General features: G+C 31.7%; 1 protein-coding gene across 1 annotated transcript; it reads right to left on the bottom strand.

The window, feature by feature from the left end:
- Positions 1–1,405: 1,405 nt before the first annotated feature.
- Positions 1,406–20,269, bottom strand: LOC108336476 (uncharacterized). Its single transcript, XM_052880244.1, has 13 exons — positions 20,151–20,269; positions 19,186–19,269; positions 19,030–19,106; positions 11,464–11,535; positions 7,611–10,319; positions 6,239–6,817; positions 4,222–4,896; positions 3,692–3,804; positions 3,345–3,461; positions 2,897–3,181; positions 2,688–2,768; positions 2,194–2,497; positions 1,406–2,012 (listed from the first exon to the last, which is right to left on the bottom strand). The coding sequence occupies exons 5-13, from the start codon at positions 10,285–10,287 to the stop codon at positions 1,495–1,497; spliced, it is 5,349 nt and encodes a 1,782-aa protein (XP_052736204.1). The 5' UTR covers positions 10,288–10,319; positions 11,464–11,535; positions 19,030–19,106; positions 19,186–19,269; positions 20,151–20,269; the 3' UTR covers positions 1,406–1,494.
- Between the last annotated feature and the right edge of the window lie 1,665 nt (positions 20,270–21,934).

Here is a 21,934-nt window from a genome sequence, read left to right as displayed (position 1 = left end):
CGGATTAGACCCCAATAAATTGACTTATATTAGGTTCCAGAATCCGATATTATAGGATGCAGTAAAATAACCTTTAAGCTGAATTTTTTAATCTTTTAAATATCATTAGAAATCAGTGTACCAATAGTTTGACATCTATTGGAGATACAATGTCATCCCATTGAATTTGAGGTCAAACTTTTTATTTTATTTACAAAAGATGACCTTTAACGTTATTTTTTTTAGGTTGATGTTGAATACAAAACATTATAAACTCATTTTGTATTAGTGAATACTAAATTAATAGAAATAGCATCACATTATAATATATATATATATATATATATATATATATAAATAAATAAATGAGGTGTTATCTTAATTAACATTGACCGATCTTCAAGAACACATTTAAAAGAATCAGTACATTCAAAATTTATATATTTAATTAATATTACTAATACAATAAAAATAATAAGTACATTATTAACTAAAAAAAAATTATACATATATAAAAGACTCTTCACATTTTTAACTCATTAATAAATGAATTAGAACTAAATTTTTTCTACAATTTCTTTTTCAATGTAAATAACCATATTATCGAAAAAAAATTCATCTTCCCTTTTATTCCGCAACCTTATTTTGATAATCTTGATTTTAAAAAATAATATTTCTATTGTAGGTATATAAACAAGAAGAGTTAAAATAAGATAACGACTAATCTTATTCTAAAGTATCAATATGAAACTCATCATGTAATTCTTTTAACCTCTTTAAGAAAGGGTTCCTCTTGAACAATTAGATATTAGTATCATGCCTCAAGATATATGAAGAAGTTGATCTTGTTTTATTTTTATTTTCATATATGTAGCTTTCCTTTTATCACTTTTAAAAAATGAATCTATTATTTTATTCTTCATTAATATATACTTTTTAAAAAAAAACAAGGTTTAAGACTAAAAAATAATTGATCATAATCTAATAAAAAATTGAGAGAGATAATAATTAAAAGAAAAATTCTTGATAATCAAGCTAGAATTAAAAACGATTATGAAAAAACATATAGTACATAATTTTCTTTTCGTTCTTTGTTCATAAAAAACTATATGGTTTTATTAGTTATATACAATCAGTCTTCGAAACCTCATCATCTTCAGCTCCTTTCTAAACCACAACCAAATTGTCCACACTCAAAAATTAAACATTATTTCCTAAAGAAAATCAAGTGATCTCTAGAAGGAACTGTAACAAGATGTTCATGTTGTATGTATTGCTTGATAATTCTTAAATTGACCAGGTTACTTAAAATTAAAGAAAGAATTAAACTGTTTCTAGTTTCTAGTTTTAAGATAAAAGATAAAAGATAAAAGATAAGAGGGAAAATATATATCAAACCATGCTTCAAGAAGTACAGAACAACGACATAACACTCATTCTTAGAAGAATAGCAAATCAGACTAAATGTATGTCTAAGAAGAAACATAAAATGCATCAAAGTAAAGTGTTTGCTAATCATAAAAAGTCGAAACATTTTGTGGGAGCATCAAAAAAGTTATTAAGACTTATAAGTTGTTTCTTCATATTGTGTAGTTCTTGAGTTAAATGATCGTGTCTCTTAAGAAGTTCATCGATTGGCGTCTTTATACTGTCTAGTTCCTCAATTAAATCATCATGGCTCTTAAGAAGCTCGCCCATTTGTGCCCTTCCATGCTCCAACTTAGGATCCCTTCCGACAACACGTTGACGCATTTCATCAACCCACCACTTTTCAAATCCAAGTTGAACAACTTCATCACATAGTTTAAGGAACTCCTTTTCTCTCTCAGGATTAACACTACCAACACTTTCACTTCGAAGGAACAACAACATATCTGCCAATGTTTTCAACATAAAAGCTCGAAAGCGATCAGTGAACTTCTCACAAGCATTCCAAAGATGAGGATATGCTTCTATCGCCTCCACTAGCAGAGAAATTTGTGAATCATTGAGATCAACCAAGTGCTTATACTTTTCCAATCTTGTACGAGTATCTGTAGAAGTTGTAAAAAGTTTGAGGAGTAGGTGACATATATATATATATATATATATATATATATATATATATATATATATATATATATATATATATATATATATATATATATATATATATATATATATATATATATATATATATAAAAGATGGAAAGAAGAGAAGAAAAGAGAAATAACCTGGAGTAACCACAACGTCATTATTGGAAACAATTCCTATTCCCTCTGTTTTATCCAACAAGTTCAACCCTTCTTGGATTTTGATATTTTTATATGGTGCTATTTCTGTCTTGTCTTCATTCATCTCACTATCTTGTTTAACAACCTGGGAATCTTGTATAAGTATATTTGCACCGCTTGAGTTGTGAATAGTAACACCACTAACCAAGCTAATGTTATCTCCACCAATTGGCAAGGTTTTAATTGTAGCTCCCTCTGTTGCAGCTCCACCTCTGCTCCTTTCTCTTCCTATTTCCTCAATATTCTATTCATCACCAATGGAAAAGTAATGTTTGTGTATATTTAAAGTTATAACTTTTAAAAACATTTGTTTCATAATGTATATCATGTGTTGGTACCACAATAATTTGACCAATTTTAACGGTTACCATATTTACAAGTACAAGTATTTTATGCAAAGGAGTTACCATACAAGTTTGAGACGAACTTCTTACCTCTGAAACAGAAGTTGGTATTGCAGGTTTATCTGATGTCGTAGTTTTTCCCAAGTTGTCTGTCTCTATTTCATCAGTACGCTTTACAACGCCAAAAGTTATGTCGATTGATTAGTAAGTAAAGTTTGGTTGTGGTTGTTTTAATTTCTTCCATCATGTAGTTGAATAATGTATCATTTTCAGAAGATTAAAAGAAAATATGCAAATACCTCATTCATGTTTGGAGATGAAATGTCTGGAAAGTTCTGCTCCATAGCTTCTGGGTCAGATGTCATTTCACTTTTTCTGTCTATTTTTTGGAACTCTTCTATTTCCGACTCTTGTGTTTTGGTTTCAATTTTGTTATGTTGACCCACCATTTCAACTTTGCTCTCCAACATAGATTGATTGTTATCATTGACTTGTGAAGAAAATGGTTTAATTTGAGATATAGATGGATCTTCACGGTTCATTTGGAGGGGAGAAGTGTTTTTTGGCGTAGGATCCAAATCCTGCCGAAAACAATTGATCGTAAAAAGTTAGGACTACTTTTTGCGATTGATAGCCTCCATACTAATTTATTTCCTTGAGTTGTTGTAGTATATAAATCAACCATTCATTTTTTGTAAATTTTTTTAAAAAATGAGAATATTTAGTTTGTGTAACGTTACTTTCCTGGGAATATGTTTCACGATTAGATTTTCCATCCACCTCTGCATTTATTGAAGTTGCAGGAGCCACTTCCTCTGAACGATAATCTTTCTCAGTGACGTTCTTATCTGATTTTTCATTGATCTAATAAACGATAAAGTATATAGAAAAGGAGCATCTCAATAAGTCAGTTCTTTTAGAATAATAATAGCTATAAATGAAAAGACTGTTTTTCAAATAATGAATTGAGTCTCAGTAAAATTTGTCGAATTTTATTCAAGCAATTAGTGGTATATACTAAAGTTTAATGTCATTATTATTATTATGATATTGAATTTCACTTGGTTAACTTGAATAGGTTGGCGGGTTCTGACCTGTAAAGAAGGCAACTCAGTAGAATTGTTGCTCCTAGAAACTTTATCTAATTTCTTTATGTCCTCCACCAGTGACCAAATTCGCCAGTCAGGAATTCTATAATTTTCCCAAGCTGTAGTTCAAGCATATAGTTAAGGACTTCGTTTAACAATGAAACAAAGCAAACACAGAAATCAACGCACCCTCAACATTCCATGAATGATCATTATATCGTCACAACTAAAAATAATTAAATGGAAAAGAAAATAACATGCACACAATTATAAATACAAGTGATTATTTGTACAAATGTTTGGTTCGTATTTTCCTTAGGTGGAAGAAAGAAACATAAATCATTTGGTTATTAAGGGTAGTTATTTGAAATGTAGTTGTGCTCTAATTCTATAAGGAAATAAAGATGTTGGCTGAAGATTTCAGATTTCACAGCTACATTGAACATATTTAGCGAAATCACCATGAGTCATTTATATATAAAGCTTCCATCGTAATATGTAATGTTTGCAACAACATGTCCATGCATAGTATTTACCTTCCAAAAAAAGATTTTGTTGGAGGTCTTGAGGAGTAATTGTTGAAGTCAAAGAGAGTTTTGGACAATTGCGGATAATGCGATGCTTCACATTTAAAAATTTACTCTCTTGTTGAAAATTTAAAAGATGCATAAATATTATAACTTTCAGTTGTGGAAGTTGAACTTTGGTCTTTCCTGTCTCATCGTATTCGCATGCAATAAACCCTTGTAGTTCAGTGGCTTCCTTTATTAGTAGAATCTTCAAGTTGGAAAGATCATTGGATGCAGATACAGAGGTGAAACATTTCAACTTATGGCATTGTTTAATAATCAATGATTCTAGTTTGGGGAAGCATGGTTGAATAAACCTTTTATCCTCCAAATCCTCTTCAATTATCTGTCTTAATTCCTTGCATTCACTTACTTCCAGATAATTTAACTCTGGTAGGGATCTCAACATAGACTGAGGAAATATTACTTCCAATTTTTCACACTTTTGTATTATTAATGAGTTGAGATGCTGGAGAGTAAATGAGTTATTGGTAGTCGCCCAAATACGAGTCATTTTAGGTAGATTTTTCAACGATAAAGATTCTAACTTTAAGGTCTTAGCTACAGATGTCGTAAACAATGAGTCCAACATTCGACATGAATCTATCTCAAGACCTATCAGGCTAGATAGAGAAAACGATCCTGAAAATCAATAATAAATAAAAATGTTAATAAATTAAGAATCCATTCTTGTTTTCAATACATTGATTTCGATGAACTAAAACCACAAACTCAAACATCCAATAATCAACTCATAATGATAAATAATAATTATCCCATACAATTTTATTTTGCCTACTTCACATTTTCACCATCTTTTTTCTTTTAATAATTTCAGATTTAATTACTTTTTTTAATCTCTATATTTACACAAACTTCATCTTAATTTTAGTTCCTATCTTGAACCTTTTTTCACATGTAAAGATCCTATTTGTGGTTTATTTTATTCGTAAGATTATATATATATATATATATATATATATATATATATATATATATATATATATATATATATATATATATGTTATTTCTAGAGTTTAATAGAAAGAATGACTTCAAAAAATTAAACGGTTTCAAAAGTTGAATTTAGTGATTTCTTTTTCATGTTTTATTATATTTGTATTCTGTTTTAACAAAAAGTTTCTCCTCTCCATGTAGGAATTTTTTCACTTAATAACTAAAGTAAACTATTTAATGTTAACTACACTTTTTTAATAAATTATACTTATATTTTTATTTTTCAAAATAATAATAGAGTGACACATATTTATATTTGTGATATATATTTACATTTATGTGATATATATTATAAAAATAAAATGATCATAAAAAATAATTTTTTATATTTTAAAAGAAAAATTTAAAGTAAAGAAAAGAAAAAATAATATTAAATGAGTTTAAAAACTTTATACATGTCAAACTATATTTTTTTTATATATAATATACGTTTTCTAGATTCTACATAAACCTTTCATTTATTAAGGAAAAAAAAGTTTTTTACACCGCAATTCATATATAACATACATTCTACATATTTATTTTTTAATGAGTGAGAGTGTAAAGAATATGGATGTCAGCATATTAATACTCTTAAAAATATTATAATTATATATTTAATAAGGAGTTATTGCAATTATGAAAAAAAATATAATTTAAGAATAAGAGGAATAATAATTATTGTGAACGGTTTTTGGAAATAACTTAGTTGCTTTTTCATTTTTCTTACAGTTAAATAAACTTTTATCCTTTTATTGACTTCAAACCGTTGAATACTAAAACATCCGCGAATCTGTAATTTTGTATTTTTTTTGAAAATATTCACCTTAATAAAAATATTTTACAATATGATTTTTTGTTAAAAACGAATTAGATATTTATGCATAACGTGTGGTTTCCATATGGATTTATTTAATTATTTGAGCGTAAATTTTATTGAATTTGCAAAACAACATAAGATGCTTATAATGTAATACGGGAAAGGTACCTGAGCTATTGTTCACAGTAGATACTGATGGAATTGAAATGCTTGTAGGAGAAACTTTGACTTTGTTAGATTCAAAATGCTGCTCATCATCTTCCTCAACAATTTCATTTGTTTCTTTATGGTCTCCTGACTCAATTATTTGTTCTATATTACAATATTTAATCTTAAGCATTTTCAATTGAGACAGGTCTCCTATAATACTGGATGAGAATACGTGTTTTAATTCTCCACATGCATATAGCTCCACTTCTTGAAGATTTTGGAAAATTTTGGATTTTTCAAAACACCCATTGACAGGTGTTGCGAATATATCTTGCAACGAACTACATTCCAAAATACTTACCCTTTTCAAACTTGGGAACATTGAAAGATGACTTTTAAATTCATGCTCATCTTCAACCATGTTTTTCTTTCTTTTCACTCTTTCAGAAGTTACAATATGCTTCAAACCATTACAGTCATATATTTCCAATTCTTCCAATGAAGTCAAAGTCTTAGCTACAGATGTTGTAAGCAATGAACCCAACATTGAACATGAAGATATTTCAAGAAATTCAAGATTAGACAGAGAAAACGATCCTGAAAAACAATTATAAATAACAAAAATATTAGTTAATTAAAAATTCCTTTCTTATTTTCAATACATTCATCTCCACCAACTAATATCACAAATCCAAACATCAAATAATCAGCTAATAATAACGATGAAACCACTGCACATTTTCACCGTCCTTTTTTCTTTTAATAATTTCATATTTAATTACTTTTTTAATCTCTATTTACAATAATTCCATCTTAATTTCCTATATTCTAATATAGTATATTTTTTAATCTGTAAAGATACCGTTTGTATTTTATTTTACTCATCAAGGTAATATATATAAACTGAAAGATATGTTCTTAAATAGATAGATTAAAAGAGAAAATTTTCTAACCAAAGCGATCGATTGAGTAAATAGTTTATAATTTTATATGGAAAATTAATATTTAAAATTCGAATTCAAATATATTTCCTTTTTCTCTTACTACGTGACAAATATCATATATAATGTTTTAACAATTAATTTTCTTATATTTTTCATATACGACAATGTATTCATAATATTAATGGAAGAAAACCCAAAACTTATCCCACAAATTTATCTAAACGACTACATTAAAATATAACTGTAAGGTAAGAAACATACTTATTCGATAAATTTCAAACAAAAATCTAAATTGAATTCTTAAGGAATGGAGCTAGTTTTAATTGGTTAATAGATTCAGGGAACTAATTGATAAAATTAAATTATAAATAGCTATTACCAAAACTTTTATTGAATTTGAAGAAAAGAATAAGATTCTTATGAGATATGTAATATGGAAAAGGTACCTGAGGAGGTACTCTGCACATCTTCTTCTACAATTTCATTTGTTTCTTCGCAGTGTGCTGGTGGAAGAACTTCCTCGATTATTTGTTCTAGCGTATAACAATTTGAAATTTTAAGTGTTTTCAACTGAGTTAAACCTCCTCTGATATTGGCTGAGAATACATGTTTTAATTCTTTACATCTAAATATCTTCACTTCTTGAAGATTTTGGAAAATTTTGAATTGCATGGAATGCCCAATTGTAAATTGATCTTCATTTTCCTTTGTTTTGTCAATTGTGAAGAGACGTGTTAATTGTTCGCAATTTTCTATAGATAGCTTCTCTAATGTTTCAAAAGACCCATTGGCAGGTAGACAACCATGCCATAAAGTTTTTAGATGTTTCATGTCGATGATCTCCATATAACGTAACTTGGAGAAAATATTTCCCATCTTATTCAAATAATTGCTAGTGTCAACCAAACACTCTATTTCTTCACAATAACCTATCTTGAGTTCTTCCAACTCATTCATACCTTCTTCAATTTCAAATATATCAGGCATCATATTTTTTGCATCTCTCTTAATATTTTCTACAAATAGCACTTTTGCTTTTTTGGCCAAACCTTTAATAACCTCATTTGATATGTCAAAATAATCAATTCCTAAAGTTCTCTCAGAAGAGGAAAACTCTCGAAATCTATCAGTATCATATCCTAATATAATTTCATACCTTTGCAGCTTTTGGGGGACACTAAATGAGTTAGAGAATTTAACACTTTCTTCCTTTCGATCTTTCCAGAGGTCTTTAAAAATATACAATTCTTCTAGAAATGGGATTCTTTTGATCTCTTCAAAAATATTGCTTTCAATGTCACAACTTTTAAATTCTAACAACTTCAAGTTTGTAAGTGTTGTGAGTGCAACATCAGTTTGCAAGTCAAGGAACGAAGGCAATGAACAAAAATGAAACGAAAGACTTTGCAGTTTCTTCATATCTCTCACAAATGAAATGTCTCTCAAATTCCATTTTTGAAGGATCAGACAATGGATATTTGTTAATGATTTGAAAGACGTTGTTGACAACTGCAACATATAGTGCTTTTTATTGGTAATAATCAAAACTCTAAGTTTTCCCATTCTTTCAAAAATTCCATCGGATACTTCCAATTTTGTTTGTATAGATAAAAACTCAAGATTAGAACAATCTATATCATCTGGAAATTTCACACACCATAGATATCTTATTGAACCTTGCTCCAAAGTTACATCCTTTTCCAATTCACACTTGATGCTCTTATTTTCGTTCTTTGCTATCCAATGGGCTACATCACGAACCAAGTCATGCATTTTGACACATTCATCGTTCGCCTCCATCATCAAACAAGAACTTACAAGCTTGATTTTGGCTGCAGTCACTTCAGTCCTTGCCTCTTCATATGTTTCAACTTCTCCAGCCACACCTAACCCTATTGCACATCTTATTAAACATTCCACTGAAATCTCATAATCTTCGGGAAATACAGAACACAACAGGAAAAGTGATTTAGCTTCATCAGTATCTAGATTATCGTAGCTCAAATGCAGACACTTATAGGGATCTCGCAAACCCCTACTGATTTTGATCGGCTTAGAACTTTTCAATTTATTCAACGCATTACGCCATATCGCCTCTTGTTTTCCCTTCAAGCTACTAGCAACAGCTACAATGGCAACATACAATCCTTTACATTCATTTGATATTGATATTCCCAAATGCTTGATATTTTCAGGAGTGTCTTTAGATATCAATGCTTTGTTTTGGAAGAGAGTCCACGCTTCTTCATCAGTTAAGATGGGTAGATAAATATTTTTTTGACAATCCATTGAAATACAAACTTCTTCAGATCGAGTGGTAATGAGAATCTTGCAGCCTTTATGGTATTCAGATGAGGGAATCCCTATGCTACCAAAATCAAGTTTTTCCCACACATCATCCAGAATCATAAGAAATTTTTTTTCCTGGGTTAATCTCATGCACAAGCATTGGGCTCTCTCCATTTCTTGATCTTCTGGAAATTTATAATGTAATGAACTTGCAATTTTGTCTTGAATCCTTGAAACTTCTACTGTACTAGACACAGGAACAAAAATAACTGTGTCAAAAAGGTGCTCAGCTTCTGCTATCTTCTTAACTTCCATTGCTAATGTGGTTTTACCACAACCCCCCATCCCGTATAACCCAATCATTGTAACCCCATCATCTTTCAGTGCTTTCATGAGTTGATCAGAAGTGTTTGAAGGAATTGAGGCAATGCGTTCAAGTTGTATATATTTTGTACCTTCTTGAATGATCTTTTGAAGGTCTGCTTTTTTAATTGCCAACTTTTTTCCTAAACGGTATCGCCAAATCCAATTTGGACAGTATCCAAAAAAACAACTCTTTTTGGCATTTGTCTCTTTAAGCAAACGATTCACATATTCTGAATCAATGTTTGCATTCTTCAACCATTTATCAATAACATCAGCAGGCTTTAAAGTTTGCCTTCGAGCATGTATGACACGATCTTCTACATTCTTTATCATTTCGACCAAGTTGTCTTCTTCTTTTTGAAGCTCTTTAGCAAAACTATTAAAGCAAAAGGAGTATTGTAATTGATTAATAGCCCCACACGCCACATCTTTTAAAACTTCAGACAAAAATCCATTCAGAATGTCCATCTATTCACTTTACTGGATTCAGCTTAAATAACCTGATAATACAAATATAAGATCAAATAAACATAATGAGTTTTGTACCCAATTAAGAACCAACTCAATAAGTACAAATTTTTATTAGTAAAAAAGCAGGCTAATTTCACAAAATGATACGTAAAACTTACCAATATAATTATCAATATAAGTATCATTTCATAATTTTAAAGAACAATTTTTTTAAAACAACAAAGTTTAAGTTAAATGAAAAATAAATATTCTAAATTAAAAATAGTTATGACTTTTCTAATTTTGTTTTTATGTTTTGAAGCAATTATTTGAAGACTATACAAGTTAAGGTAATGAAATATAACCTAATTCAATAAAATAAGATTTATATAACCTAAAGGGAAATAATTAGATGTAAAAAGTCAGATTTTATGTGGAAATTGAGGCTAGGATGGCTAACAAACTTTGAGTATGTTGTTGGTTTTAATTATTGAACCAAACCTATCTTGACAAATACTGTATGTGATGGAATGAGTCTTTATTTATTACAATCTTTTTCGTAAATAATATCTTAACCATAGGATTAAAAAATAAAATATATTATTTATCAAAATATAAATACAGTTTATTCATATCCTCAATTATTGATTAAAAATTATTACATATTAATTTAAACTTAATGACATATTTATAAGGTCATTACTTTCACTTATTATTTTTTTGAAATATCTTTTAAAGTAACTAATTTTAAATAAAAATAGGAAAATGATTATTAATATAGATCTAATGATATTATTATTGTATTTACACATTTATAAATTATCTAATAATAAAAACTGCTTCTAAAATATTTAAGTTTCAAATAAATGATATTATAAAAAATTTAAATTTTGACCACGACCAAAAAATGTCTTCAAGTTTTCTTTTCTTTAAAATTTAACTTTAACAATATATATATATATATATATATATATATATATATATATATATATATATATATATATAATTATAAACATAAGAAAAAAAAATTTAAGGATATATAAACATATAATTTTAAAATTTAGATTTAATTTTCATAACATACTTAAATCTTAACATAAGTTCACTCTAGAGAATGGATACATTTGAGCAACTAATCCTTGACTGGTGATGGAAAATTAAAATTTTAAAAATGAGAAAGCTGTAATCACGTACCTCTTTGTTTAGAATATTGATGCTATGTAATGTAAAATAATGGGTGATTTGGTCAGAAAGAAGCTTCAAAGTCTGCTACAAGAAACAGTATCATTGATTTAGAACATTGAATATATGAACTAAAGAAACTAGGATTTGAGCAAAAATATGAAACCTTACCTCTTTAAAATATTGAAAGAAAATTAAATTGAAAAAAAAATCAAATTAATGTATTAAAAATGAAACAGTTGATAATGTTGAATTTAGTGAAAAATAAGAAACAATAGTGATTAGAAAATTCTTTCTAATCTGGTTGAATTTTGAAAAAATAGATTATCTGGTTGAAGAAGAAGAAAGATATGTTAGATAGGTATAAAAATGTGTTGGGTACGAAGATATTGTAGTTTTTTCTATAAATTATACAGAATATCTGGTTTATTCATAAAAAAAGATAAGTAATTTTCTAGAACCAATACAATACATATATGATATACTTAGTGATTGGATTCTTGATAATGCTAAATTATACCATATTTTAAGCATCATTTTAATGGCAAAATCAACTCCTTTCTTACTTATAACTTGCTTAATCCTCTTGTTTTGTCTTATTTTCTAAATAATTGTGTTTTTGGCTACTTTGATGTACTTTCATCAATAATCCCTTATTTTGTAGCTAAAAATGAGCTTGGAAGACTCTCCAACAATGTCTAAGGCTGAACCAACCACTAGAAGCGAGCAAATCTGCAGAAAAAGTGAAAATGATGCAGTGCTGAAAAGTCAGGCCCGGGCCCCCCCTGGCTGAGGGGCGCCCAAGCGCGACTGCACCAGGGCCAGTTTCTGCACAGAAAAGTGACCAGGTGCCAGTTTTGTGTGCTGGTCGCGCCCGGGTGTGAAAAAGGGGTGCCCGGGCGCGACTTTTTGCGAGAAGCTTGCGCCCGGGCGTGAGAAATGGGGCGCCCAGGCGTGACTTTTTCCGAGAGGCTCGCGCCCGGGCGCGACTTTTGCTGATGTGTCAGATCCAGCTTATTTAACCCAGAAACGCGATGGGGTTATCATCTTTGGTCATTTTGGAGGCGCGATTTCACGGCTGGAGCTCATGGAGGGCGTGAGGAGCTTGTGGGAACATCTCCTCCTCTTCCTTTGGGTCTCCTTCTTCTTCCATCTTCCATGTTTGTAAGCTTTAGGGTTCTCCATGGAAATGGAGAGACAAACCCATCTTGTTGGGGTTAGTTGTAGCCATTGAATTCTTGTGTAATTATTGAATGATTTGAATATATATATGCCTTTTCTATCAATTGCTATTTTGGAGGCGCGATTTCACGGCTGGAGCTCATGGAGGGCGTGAGGAGCTTGTGCGAACATCTCCTCCTCTTCCTTTGGGTCTCCTTCTTCTTCCATCTTCCATGTTTGTAAGCTTTAGGGTTCTCCATGGAAATGGAGAGCCAAACCCATCTTATTGGGGTTAGTTGTAGCCATTGAATTCTTGTGTAATTATTGAATGATTTGAATATATATATGCCTTTTCTATCAATTGCTAGTATTCTTGTTTCCGATCTTAAAGCTTGCATGTAATGGGAACGTTCATGACTTGATTTTGGGGTTTTATGGATTATGGGAACGTAAGATGAAATCTTGAACTGAAATAAGAGTCCTTGTGGGTCATTGATTCTAGGAATGGAAGATGATTCACATGTTGTCTTAGATCCAAATTCTTTAATGCGGGTTTTGCTTGTTAGATTGCCAAGGAATTGGGGTTTGATAAGGAAAACCTAGGCTCTTTCACCTAAGGAATTAGGGCTAGAGTGTTTTAGTGGATTGAGTTTAGTAAATTGATAGAGAGGAGATGAAATTGGTTATACACAAGAGTGCATTGGTGAAAACTAGCCTTAACAATGTCATTTCATACCATTTCTAGTCTTTTCCATTTCCAAGTGCCTTCAATACCAAAGTCCAACCTTGTAATTATGTATGAATTTACATTCCTGCACTTGTTCTGTATATTGATGTTATGTTATTGAGTCTATATGAGTTGTTAATCGCACAATTCTCTAGTATTACGAGTCTCTTGGGAAAACGATACCCGGTCTTACCGGTTTATTACTTGAACGATTCGGTGCACTTGCCGAAATCGAGCCCAACAAGTATTTTTTGAGCTAACAAGTTTTTAGCGCTGTTGCCAAGGATTTGGGGATTGAACCCGAGTCCTAGCAACGGCTAACAAGTTAAATTGGGCCTCATCAATTCTCCACATGAAAATCCATCCTAAAAAGATAGCAATTATTTTCATCGTTTTTTACCATGACATTCATTTATTAATATTATCAAGACTGTAAGGACCTCATTTTTTAAGTGGTAGGGACACCCACTTATTGCATTATGAGAATGCAATTATTGGCAGAGGGGGAGATCATCATCATCTTCATCCTGACACCTTATCCCACGGTCAAAAACAACCTATCACCTTCATCCTCCTTCACACCATCTTCAACATCCTAAACTCACGGCCAACATCCATCATCAATCATTATCCGTTCTCCTCCGCATGACCTCAGGCCACCATCCTTGGCAGCCACCACTCCTTATCCTCAAAACCACCATCACCCACCTCATTGCCTTCCTCCAATCCAAAACATCTTCAAGAACCGTGAGGAGACCTGTGAGCAGCAAAGGCGTTCCCAACTTTAGCGTCTGCCGATCGGTGATGTCTCAGGTCCAGCTGTAGGACGCGGCAGTGTGGCATCGGAGGCAGCGGTAGCCGCGAACGGGAGGTAGTGTCGGTGCGTGTGGTGGAGACGAACCCCTCCCTGGGTTGCCCGTGGATGGATCGAAGAAGCAGTGACGCGGAGGTCGGGTCGCGGTGGTGAGCAGCAGCCAGTTAGTCAGACACGGCGCAGAGACGCTGAAGAGAGCAGACAAGATCGGAGGTTGGGTCGCGGTGGCTGGTTCAGTGGCGCGGTGGGCGGTTTGGCAGAGATGAAGCAAAGGGGATGGTTATGGTGATGGAAGAAGCTGGAGGAGGTGAAGGTGCTAGTCCGGGATATGGGGTTGCGGGTGGTGGATATAGTGCTTGGAGAAAACCAGGTAAGGGGAGCTAGATCTTTTCTATGAGTTGTATGAACAATACATGTGTTGATCTTTGTATGAACTGTATGCTGGAAATTCGTGACTGTGGATGTGGTTGGGTTGAAATGATATTTGAGATTGGTATGTTGATGTATGTATTCTGTTGGAGGGGTGATCAAGTGGAAGGTAAGGAAAGTATACACTGTTTTGAACAAGCTGATAGAGTTTTAGGTCACTTTGAGAGGAAGTGAGGTAGTGATTTTGAGAAGTAAGGATTTTGAGTACATTTGGGCTGTTGGGATATCTTAGGTAAGTCATTTGTAACTTGTTAGAATCACCAAACTGATCAAAACATGTGCAAAATGGTTGCTGTCAATTGGTATGGGGCTGGACGACTTCTGGTTCGCGCCCGGCGCCCCAGTGGCGCCCAGGCGCGAGAGTCTCGCAGAAATTCGCGCCCGGCGCCCCTCTTATGGCGCCCGGGCGCGAGTTGTTCGCAGAAAGTGGCTTGGTCTTTGTTTTTGATAGTTTTTGGGGTTCCGGGTGTTCGTTTTGGACGTTTCTTGAGTCGTTTTGGAGGTTTTCAACCCTTCCGGAACTGTTGGTGATGGTTTCAAAGCCATTTTCTTTGTCTAAGTATGAGTTACGGGGTTTTGTGTTGTTTAGTGGTTCTTTTAGGACTGTTATTGTCTGGTAAGGTGTATTGGATTGGTTATTGTTGTTTGCTTAACAGATTGTCAGGTATGAGGAATGTTTGGAATGCATGATATGATATGATTTATGTGGGAAGTATGTGAATGTGTGAGTTGTAGTTTGATGAGTACGCCTAAATTGTTCTTTATATGAATAGATATTCTAACTGTGAGCGTTCAGTCTTCATTTGATAGTCTTAAGTTTGAATATTGGAGGTGTTCGGTTTTAGAGTTCGGCTGAATATTCTTGGTGTTCGGTCTTAGCGTTCGGTATGATATTGTAAGATATGATAACGTCAGTCCAAATAGTGTTCGTCCAGTGGTGATATTTTCTGTTATGTTTTCTCTCATCCAGTAAGTTATGTTAATTAAATATTTCGGTTACAATTTATGAATGCATCTTCATGTGATCCAGATTGGTTGAAAGTGTATGGTTATAAGTGGTTTATGATGTACATTGTTGATCCAAAAGAAATATCATGAGATTTAAAATGGTGGGATTTAATCGGAAATTAAGATCTCTCGGTGGGATTGGTTAGTGTATTGAATGAATGTAAGAGGCTTCCATATGGGGGGTTATCCCTACACTCCAACGGTCTTTCATTCTCACTTAGAGAGGATTGACGCGTGTGGTGGGAGTAGTGGGAGGTCCTAGGGTAGACGTTATCACTGAAGGTCTATTCCGCGGTAACGGACTAACCTTGTGTATGGTCGGGTGAAACCCCTCGGCAATGGCTTTGCAAAGCAGTAGGGTCCATCACAAGTGCACAACCCGCCCCAGCTCTACATACATTCTAGTCCGGACGAGTCGGTCTATGAAGTAACAAGTCGGGGTATAAAGTAACAAGTATTGTGATGTTAGTCTACCATGTTTGAATGACTTTTGCATGTCGTGTAAGTGGGTGAATTGTGGTTTAATGAGTATGCTTTAATTGTTCTTTTATACGAATCTAAGTATGATTATATGAATTATCTATGCTATATGTACAACATGCTTTTATATCTAGCTCACCCTTGCATTGTTTTTGTTATGTGTTGTTTGGGTATGTTTCTTTGGCGATGATCATCCACTTGGATGGGAGCAGATGTTGTCGCGGAGTTTCCCTTGAAGCAAGAGCTGGAGGTTGCTGATGTTGCGGAGTAGTCTTCTTATAGTTTCCTGATTAAACACTTGTAGTGTTTAATCCTTTCCATTGTTCAAGTTTAAATTTTCAGTTTCTGTTATTGGGGAATGACTGTAATTTCATATTTAATTACACGTCATACTCCGACTGTTCTCTATATTTGGATGTTAACGTCTTTATTATATAATATTGGTTATTATATAATCGGGATGTTACATTAATGGTATCAGAGCAGTTCATCCTTAGGATGACCTTTGTGTTATGGGTTTACCGTGTCTTCTCTGTGAAGAATTGAGTGTAAATGGTATGATTTACCATTTCTTTCAAGTCTATATAGTAATGTGTGTATCTAACTAGAAGTTTTGAGAACAGAAAACGTCTTGATAGGAGTGATGAGGGTGCCCACTCATGACTTTTACCGTAGATGATTTTCCTTTCTTAATTCTGAAGGTTTGAGGTAAGAAAGAGTTAGAGTTTCAGTGTTATTTCCCTTAGAAATTCCTGTCTTGTTCTTGTTTTGTGGTAGTGTTATGTGCTCTATAGTAGTATTGGAATGCATATTCGAGGACAACTTGAGTTGTATACCTTTATTGGAATTGGGTTAAGCCTTTGAGACAAGTTCTTGCCTTGAAGATAGGAGATTGAAGACTAAAAGTTGAACTTCGGAGGGCGAGGTAAGATATTGGAGTTTAGAAGAAATGTTATGGATGAAGAAAATTTCAAGAAAACAAAGTCAGAAGGTTAGATACCGTGTATTCCACAAGAAGAGTTGGGTTTGAAGGTTAGAATAAGATGAGCTTTGGGTAAGCATGGGTGTGACAAAGTTTGAGAGATCAGTTTAGTTCAGTGTATCAATAACGTCAGAGGTTATAAGAAAAGGGTTTGAGGAGCAGTGTGTAAAACATAGAACGGATTTAAGGAGGGTGTAATAGAAGCCGGATCTCCAAGTTAAGGGAACATGAAGTGTGTGAGGAGAATTGGAGTATTATAGGACTGTGAGTTGAATAACCAAATGGAATGGTTAAGCATTAATCGCAATTGGATAATGCATAGTCAAGTTTAAAAGAATGTTTCAAGATTAGTGGTTCGTATAGAATAAATGTTTGATCATTGGCTGAGATGAGAGATTTCAAATGTTGAAGGAAGGAGTACACCAGAATGCCAGTTTGGTAAGAAAGTATAAGGTCAGAGAATTAAGAGCACAGTGGATGGAGAAAGATTTTAGAATAGATGATAAAGGGTGGCTGTAGTATAAGTTGCTAAAGAGGGTATCGAGAATGATCAGATAAGTTTGGGTTGGTTGAGATGTTTAGAGTTATGAAGTTGCATCTTGTGATAAAGTTAATTTTCTGTGGGTATGGTTTTTTGGTGATGTTCAGTGTTCGGCTGAGTTTGATCAAGAGAGAAGTGGATGTTGAATGATGGATTGCAGAAGGCAGTGAATTGGTAAGTTCAGATAAGGTCAGAAGATTGGTGTTGTTGGTTAAGAGTATCTTGAGGTTTAGAGGATTAAAGATAGGGTTTGTATTTTGACGATTCCGAGTTGAAGAGGGCAATTCTTAAAGAAGAAGGTTTTAAGTTAATCTGGACGGGATGAGTGCAAGAAGAACTATGAGTGATGTGGCGTTTGTGGAGTTAATCTAAGGGTTCAAGTTTGAAGTTTATATGGAGTGGTTTCTGGACAGGGAAGGAGAACGAAGGTGGTGCATCAAGTATAGTTGAGCGAAAGATGGAAGTAAGTGTTATGAGAATTCAAGATGTCTGTAAATTGCAAATGAAGAAGAGATGATGTTGTTCTTTCGTAAGTTTGAGGTGTGATTCAAGGGAGGTTTGTTGTTTCAAACAAGTTCTCTAGTGCTTTATAGTCTTTAATAGAAGCTTCGTATTTCAAGAAGAAAAGTCACCGGTTATATATATCAATTGTGGATCAAATTAGAAAGTGAAGAAAAAGGGGCGTGGGAATCAAAAGAGGTTAGCATGGATATGTGAAAAAGAGAAGATAAATCTTTATGGTGTAAAGGTTTTGGTTGGTTTTCTGCAACAAGTATGAGATTTTATAACTTGGAGAAGTGGAATTCACTTTGGAGTGGGGTCTTAGACAACACCAGCGTCCGAAATTTTTGGGTGGTTCCTGTTTAAGTCGTGTAGTTTCAAGAATAGTTTCAAGTTTAAAATTTTGTAGAGCTAATGCACTGATTTGATGATCCGGTAAACTTTTTAATAGTGAAAGAAGGTGTGGGCTACTTTATGAAAGGATCTTTTGTTTTTGAGATTTTGTGTTTCTGGTATTAAATTATTAATAGGCAGAGTGGACAATCTAACGTCGATCATGACACGAAGCTCTAAATACTACTAGAGACCGACTTTTCCAATTATAGATTTTTGTAGTAAATACTTCTAAAATATTTAATTTTCAAATAAATGATATTATAAAATTTAAATTTTGATCACGCCCAACAAAAATCGTCAAGTTTCCTTTTCTTTAAAATTTAACTTTTACAATGTATATATAATTATAAACATACGAAAAAAAGTTAAGGATATGTAAACATATATAATATTAAAATTTAGATTTAATTTTCATAACATACTTAAATCTTAACATAGTTTCACTCTAGAGAAGGCATAAATTTGAGCAAGTAATCACGGGTGAGAAATTATGGAAAATTAAAATTTAAGAAATGAGAAAGCTTTAATCACTTACTTACCTCTTTGTTTAGAATATTGATGCTATATGTAATGTACAATAATGGGTGATTTGGTTAGAAAGAGGATTCAAAGTCTGCTACAAGAAACAGTATCATTGATTTAGAACATTGAATATATGAGATAAAGAAACTAGGATTTGAGCAAAAATATGAAACCTTATGTCTTTAAAATATTGTGGCTAAGACTTCCGAATTATATATTTGTATGATTTTATGATCCAAATGTTGAGTACAGTGTTGCTGCGGTGAAATGAAGAACAATTAGGACATGAACATGAGAAGGATATCATGCAAAAATAACCTTGTATTCGAACAAAAATGTTTCAGATTCTTTGATTGCAAGGAAAGAAAATTAAATTGAAAAAAAAATCAAATTGATGTATTAAAAATGAAACAATTGATTAATGTTGAGTTTAGTGAAGATATTATTAATCAGGGAAGTGTTAATCAAGAGACAAAAGTGATTAAAAAAAATCAGAGATTTTAATCGAGCTTGAACAACAAAAGGAAGAGTTTGGTAATCCCTTGTTTGAAGTTATCTCTAAAGTGTTTGCAATAATTTGTAACAATTTCAAAGTTTAAACTTTGAAAGGGAAAATTAAACCAAAATGGCTTAGTTTATGAATAAAAAGTATAATTAATCTATTTTAAACCTAATCACATATTTATAAAATGATTACTTTCATTTATAAACTTATAGTTTTTTAATGTATCAATATTTTGTACAAGTTTTCTGTTACTTTCTTGCTTGACGAGAAAAAAATAGTTTTAGATTTCATTATCCACGTTATTTTTTAAAGAAAATATCTATTCAATTAAAAATAAATAAATATATTTTTCAATTTCAATGTAGTAGTATTTAATATGCTACTAAATAATTTTTAAGTTTAATTATATATAATATCTATTAAATAAAAATATAAAGTTAATGAACTAATGCATTGGTTGAGTTTTTCATCCAGTAGACTATAATAAAAACATAATATTTTCCATTTATTGATTGCATTGTTTAGAATATTGATGGGTGACTTGGTCAGAAAGAGACTTCAAAGTCTGCTACAAGAATATCTGATCTAAAGAAATTTGCAACAAGGATTTTGAGCAAAAATATGAAACCTTACCTCTTAAAAATATTGTCGCTACAGAAGATTCAAGAACTTCTGAATTATATATTTGTCAAGATTGCTGAGTTTATGATCCGAATGTTGAGTACTATATGAGTTGCTATGGTGAAATGAAGAACAATTATAGGACACGGACATGCAAATGGAGAAAAAATGAAGATAGATGGTCTTTTATTCTTTTCCAAAATGTTTCATATTCTTTGAGTGCAAGGAAAGAAAAATCAATTATTGAAGTATTAAAATTGAAACTGTTAAAAAGCAGAGATTCTATGTAGACATTATTGAAGAATGAAAGGAAGCATTTGGCAATCCCTAGTTTGAAGTTATGCCTAAAGTGTTTGCAATAACTTGTGTGATCCTCCATTAATTTCTGGAAATTGTTCAGCATCCACGAATTTTGCAAATGAAAGGCAACTTGGATTCTCAGAAAAGTTCCTTCACTTGTAACCATGGAAGAACAAACGTCACAATAAACGAAAATGTCTAAGTTTATCCAAGCAAGGTATCTTAAAGGCACACAAACCGAAAATAATTTTACGGTGTTAAACTAAATGTTTACACATTAATTATGATCTTTATAATTGATTATCGATAGTAAATTTTGATAGCTACTACTTTACATTTATCATGGAAGCAAGATAAACAAGATAACTTCTCGTAAGGTTTCAAGATTGTTTCTTCACAATGGTTACGGTTAGTTTATTATCTTATAATAAGATACTATATAATAACTTCATGCTGATTATTGCACTTATAAATAATCTCGTACCAATTATTCTTTATTTATTTTCAGTTTGAAATGATTTATTTGTTAAGACAAAATTGTCTATAAAATTTATATGTTTAAACACTTTTATATATGTTTTGAAGTTTAACCAAATAATATTAAACGAAATGAAAATACGAAGATGATATATCTATAATAGAATAAGCAAAAACCTAAGTTTAAGATTAAAATCCACAATCATTTAGCAACATAGGAAAATCTCGACAACTTCACTGGTCTTTCTCGTTTATGGGTCTGTACCACAAATTTTTGGACACTTGCTCTTGTGGCAACAAAATTTCCCTCTTCTTTCTCGAGCTCTTCAATGAAATTGTTAAAACAACAAGGATAACGTAATTGATTTAACGCTCCACACACTAAATCTCTTGAAATAGAAGATGCAGAACCATATAGACATTCCATCAATTTCTTCTACTAAATGCAACTTTCTTTATCCTGAACAAGAGAAACGAACATATTATAAAAAATTATTTAGATATAATAGGAAAAAAAAACTTAAAGATCATTCATTATGCTTACAACTTTACAATGTCCATAACTGGCTTTTATGGTAAAATCACAATAACAGTTATGGAGTTATTAGTAGTTATAAGTTCTACATTTTTATACTAAAAATATTAAATTATTGGATACACGATGGAAAGAATACAATTAAAAATAATCTAACTTTTAATCATTATTTTAATTTTACGTACTATATGATTTCTATAATTTTGTTAAATATTTTTTTTAGAAAACATTTTTTTTTAAGATTCGTCATCCCTCTACCCAAAAATATATTGAAACACAACCATATCTAGCCCCTTTAGGAGAATAAGTTCAATCAACTTCTCTGAGAAAATGAATTATCAAAGCAGAAAAAAGGTATATACAAAATGTGACAGTTTTATACAAGATATTTTAAAATAGTTATTACTTTTTTTTCACAAATATATTTTAAAAAAAATCAGTTAATAGTTATATTATAAAAGATAAAATGAGAATAAAAATTGTG

This window comes from Vigna angularis, chromosome 7 (genome assembly GCF_016808095.1).
Source record: "Vigna angularis cultivar LongXiaoDou No.4 chromosome 7, ASM1680809v1, whole genome shotgun sequence".
NCBI lineage: Eukaryota > Viridiplantae > Streptophyta > Magnoliopsida > Fabales > Fabaceae > Vigna > Vigna angularis.
This window is presented reverse-complemented; position numbering and strand designations above follow the sequence as displayed.

Coding starts and splice junctions, on each gene's coding strand:
- LOC108336476 (XM_052880244.1), bottom strand. CDS start 10,287: ATGGACATTCTGAATGGATTTTTGTCTGAAGTTTTAAAAGATGTGGCG. Junction 3,462..3,691: donor CTGAGTTGCCTTCTTTACAG/GTCAGAACCCGC, acceptor ATCGTTTATTAG/ATCAATGAAAAATCAGATAA. Junction 3,182..3,344: donor CTAATCGTGAAACATATTCC/CAGGAAAGTAAC, acceptor AATTGTTTTCGG/CAGGATTTGGATCCTACGCC.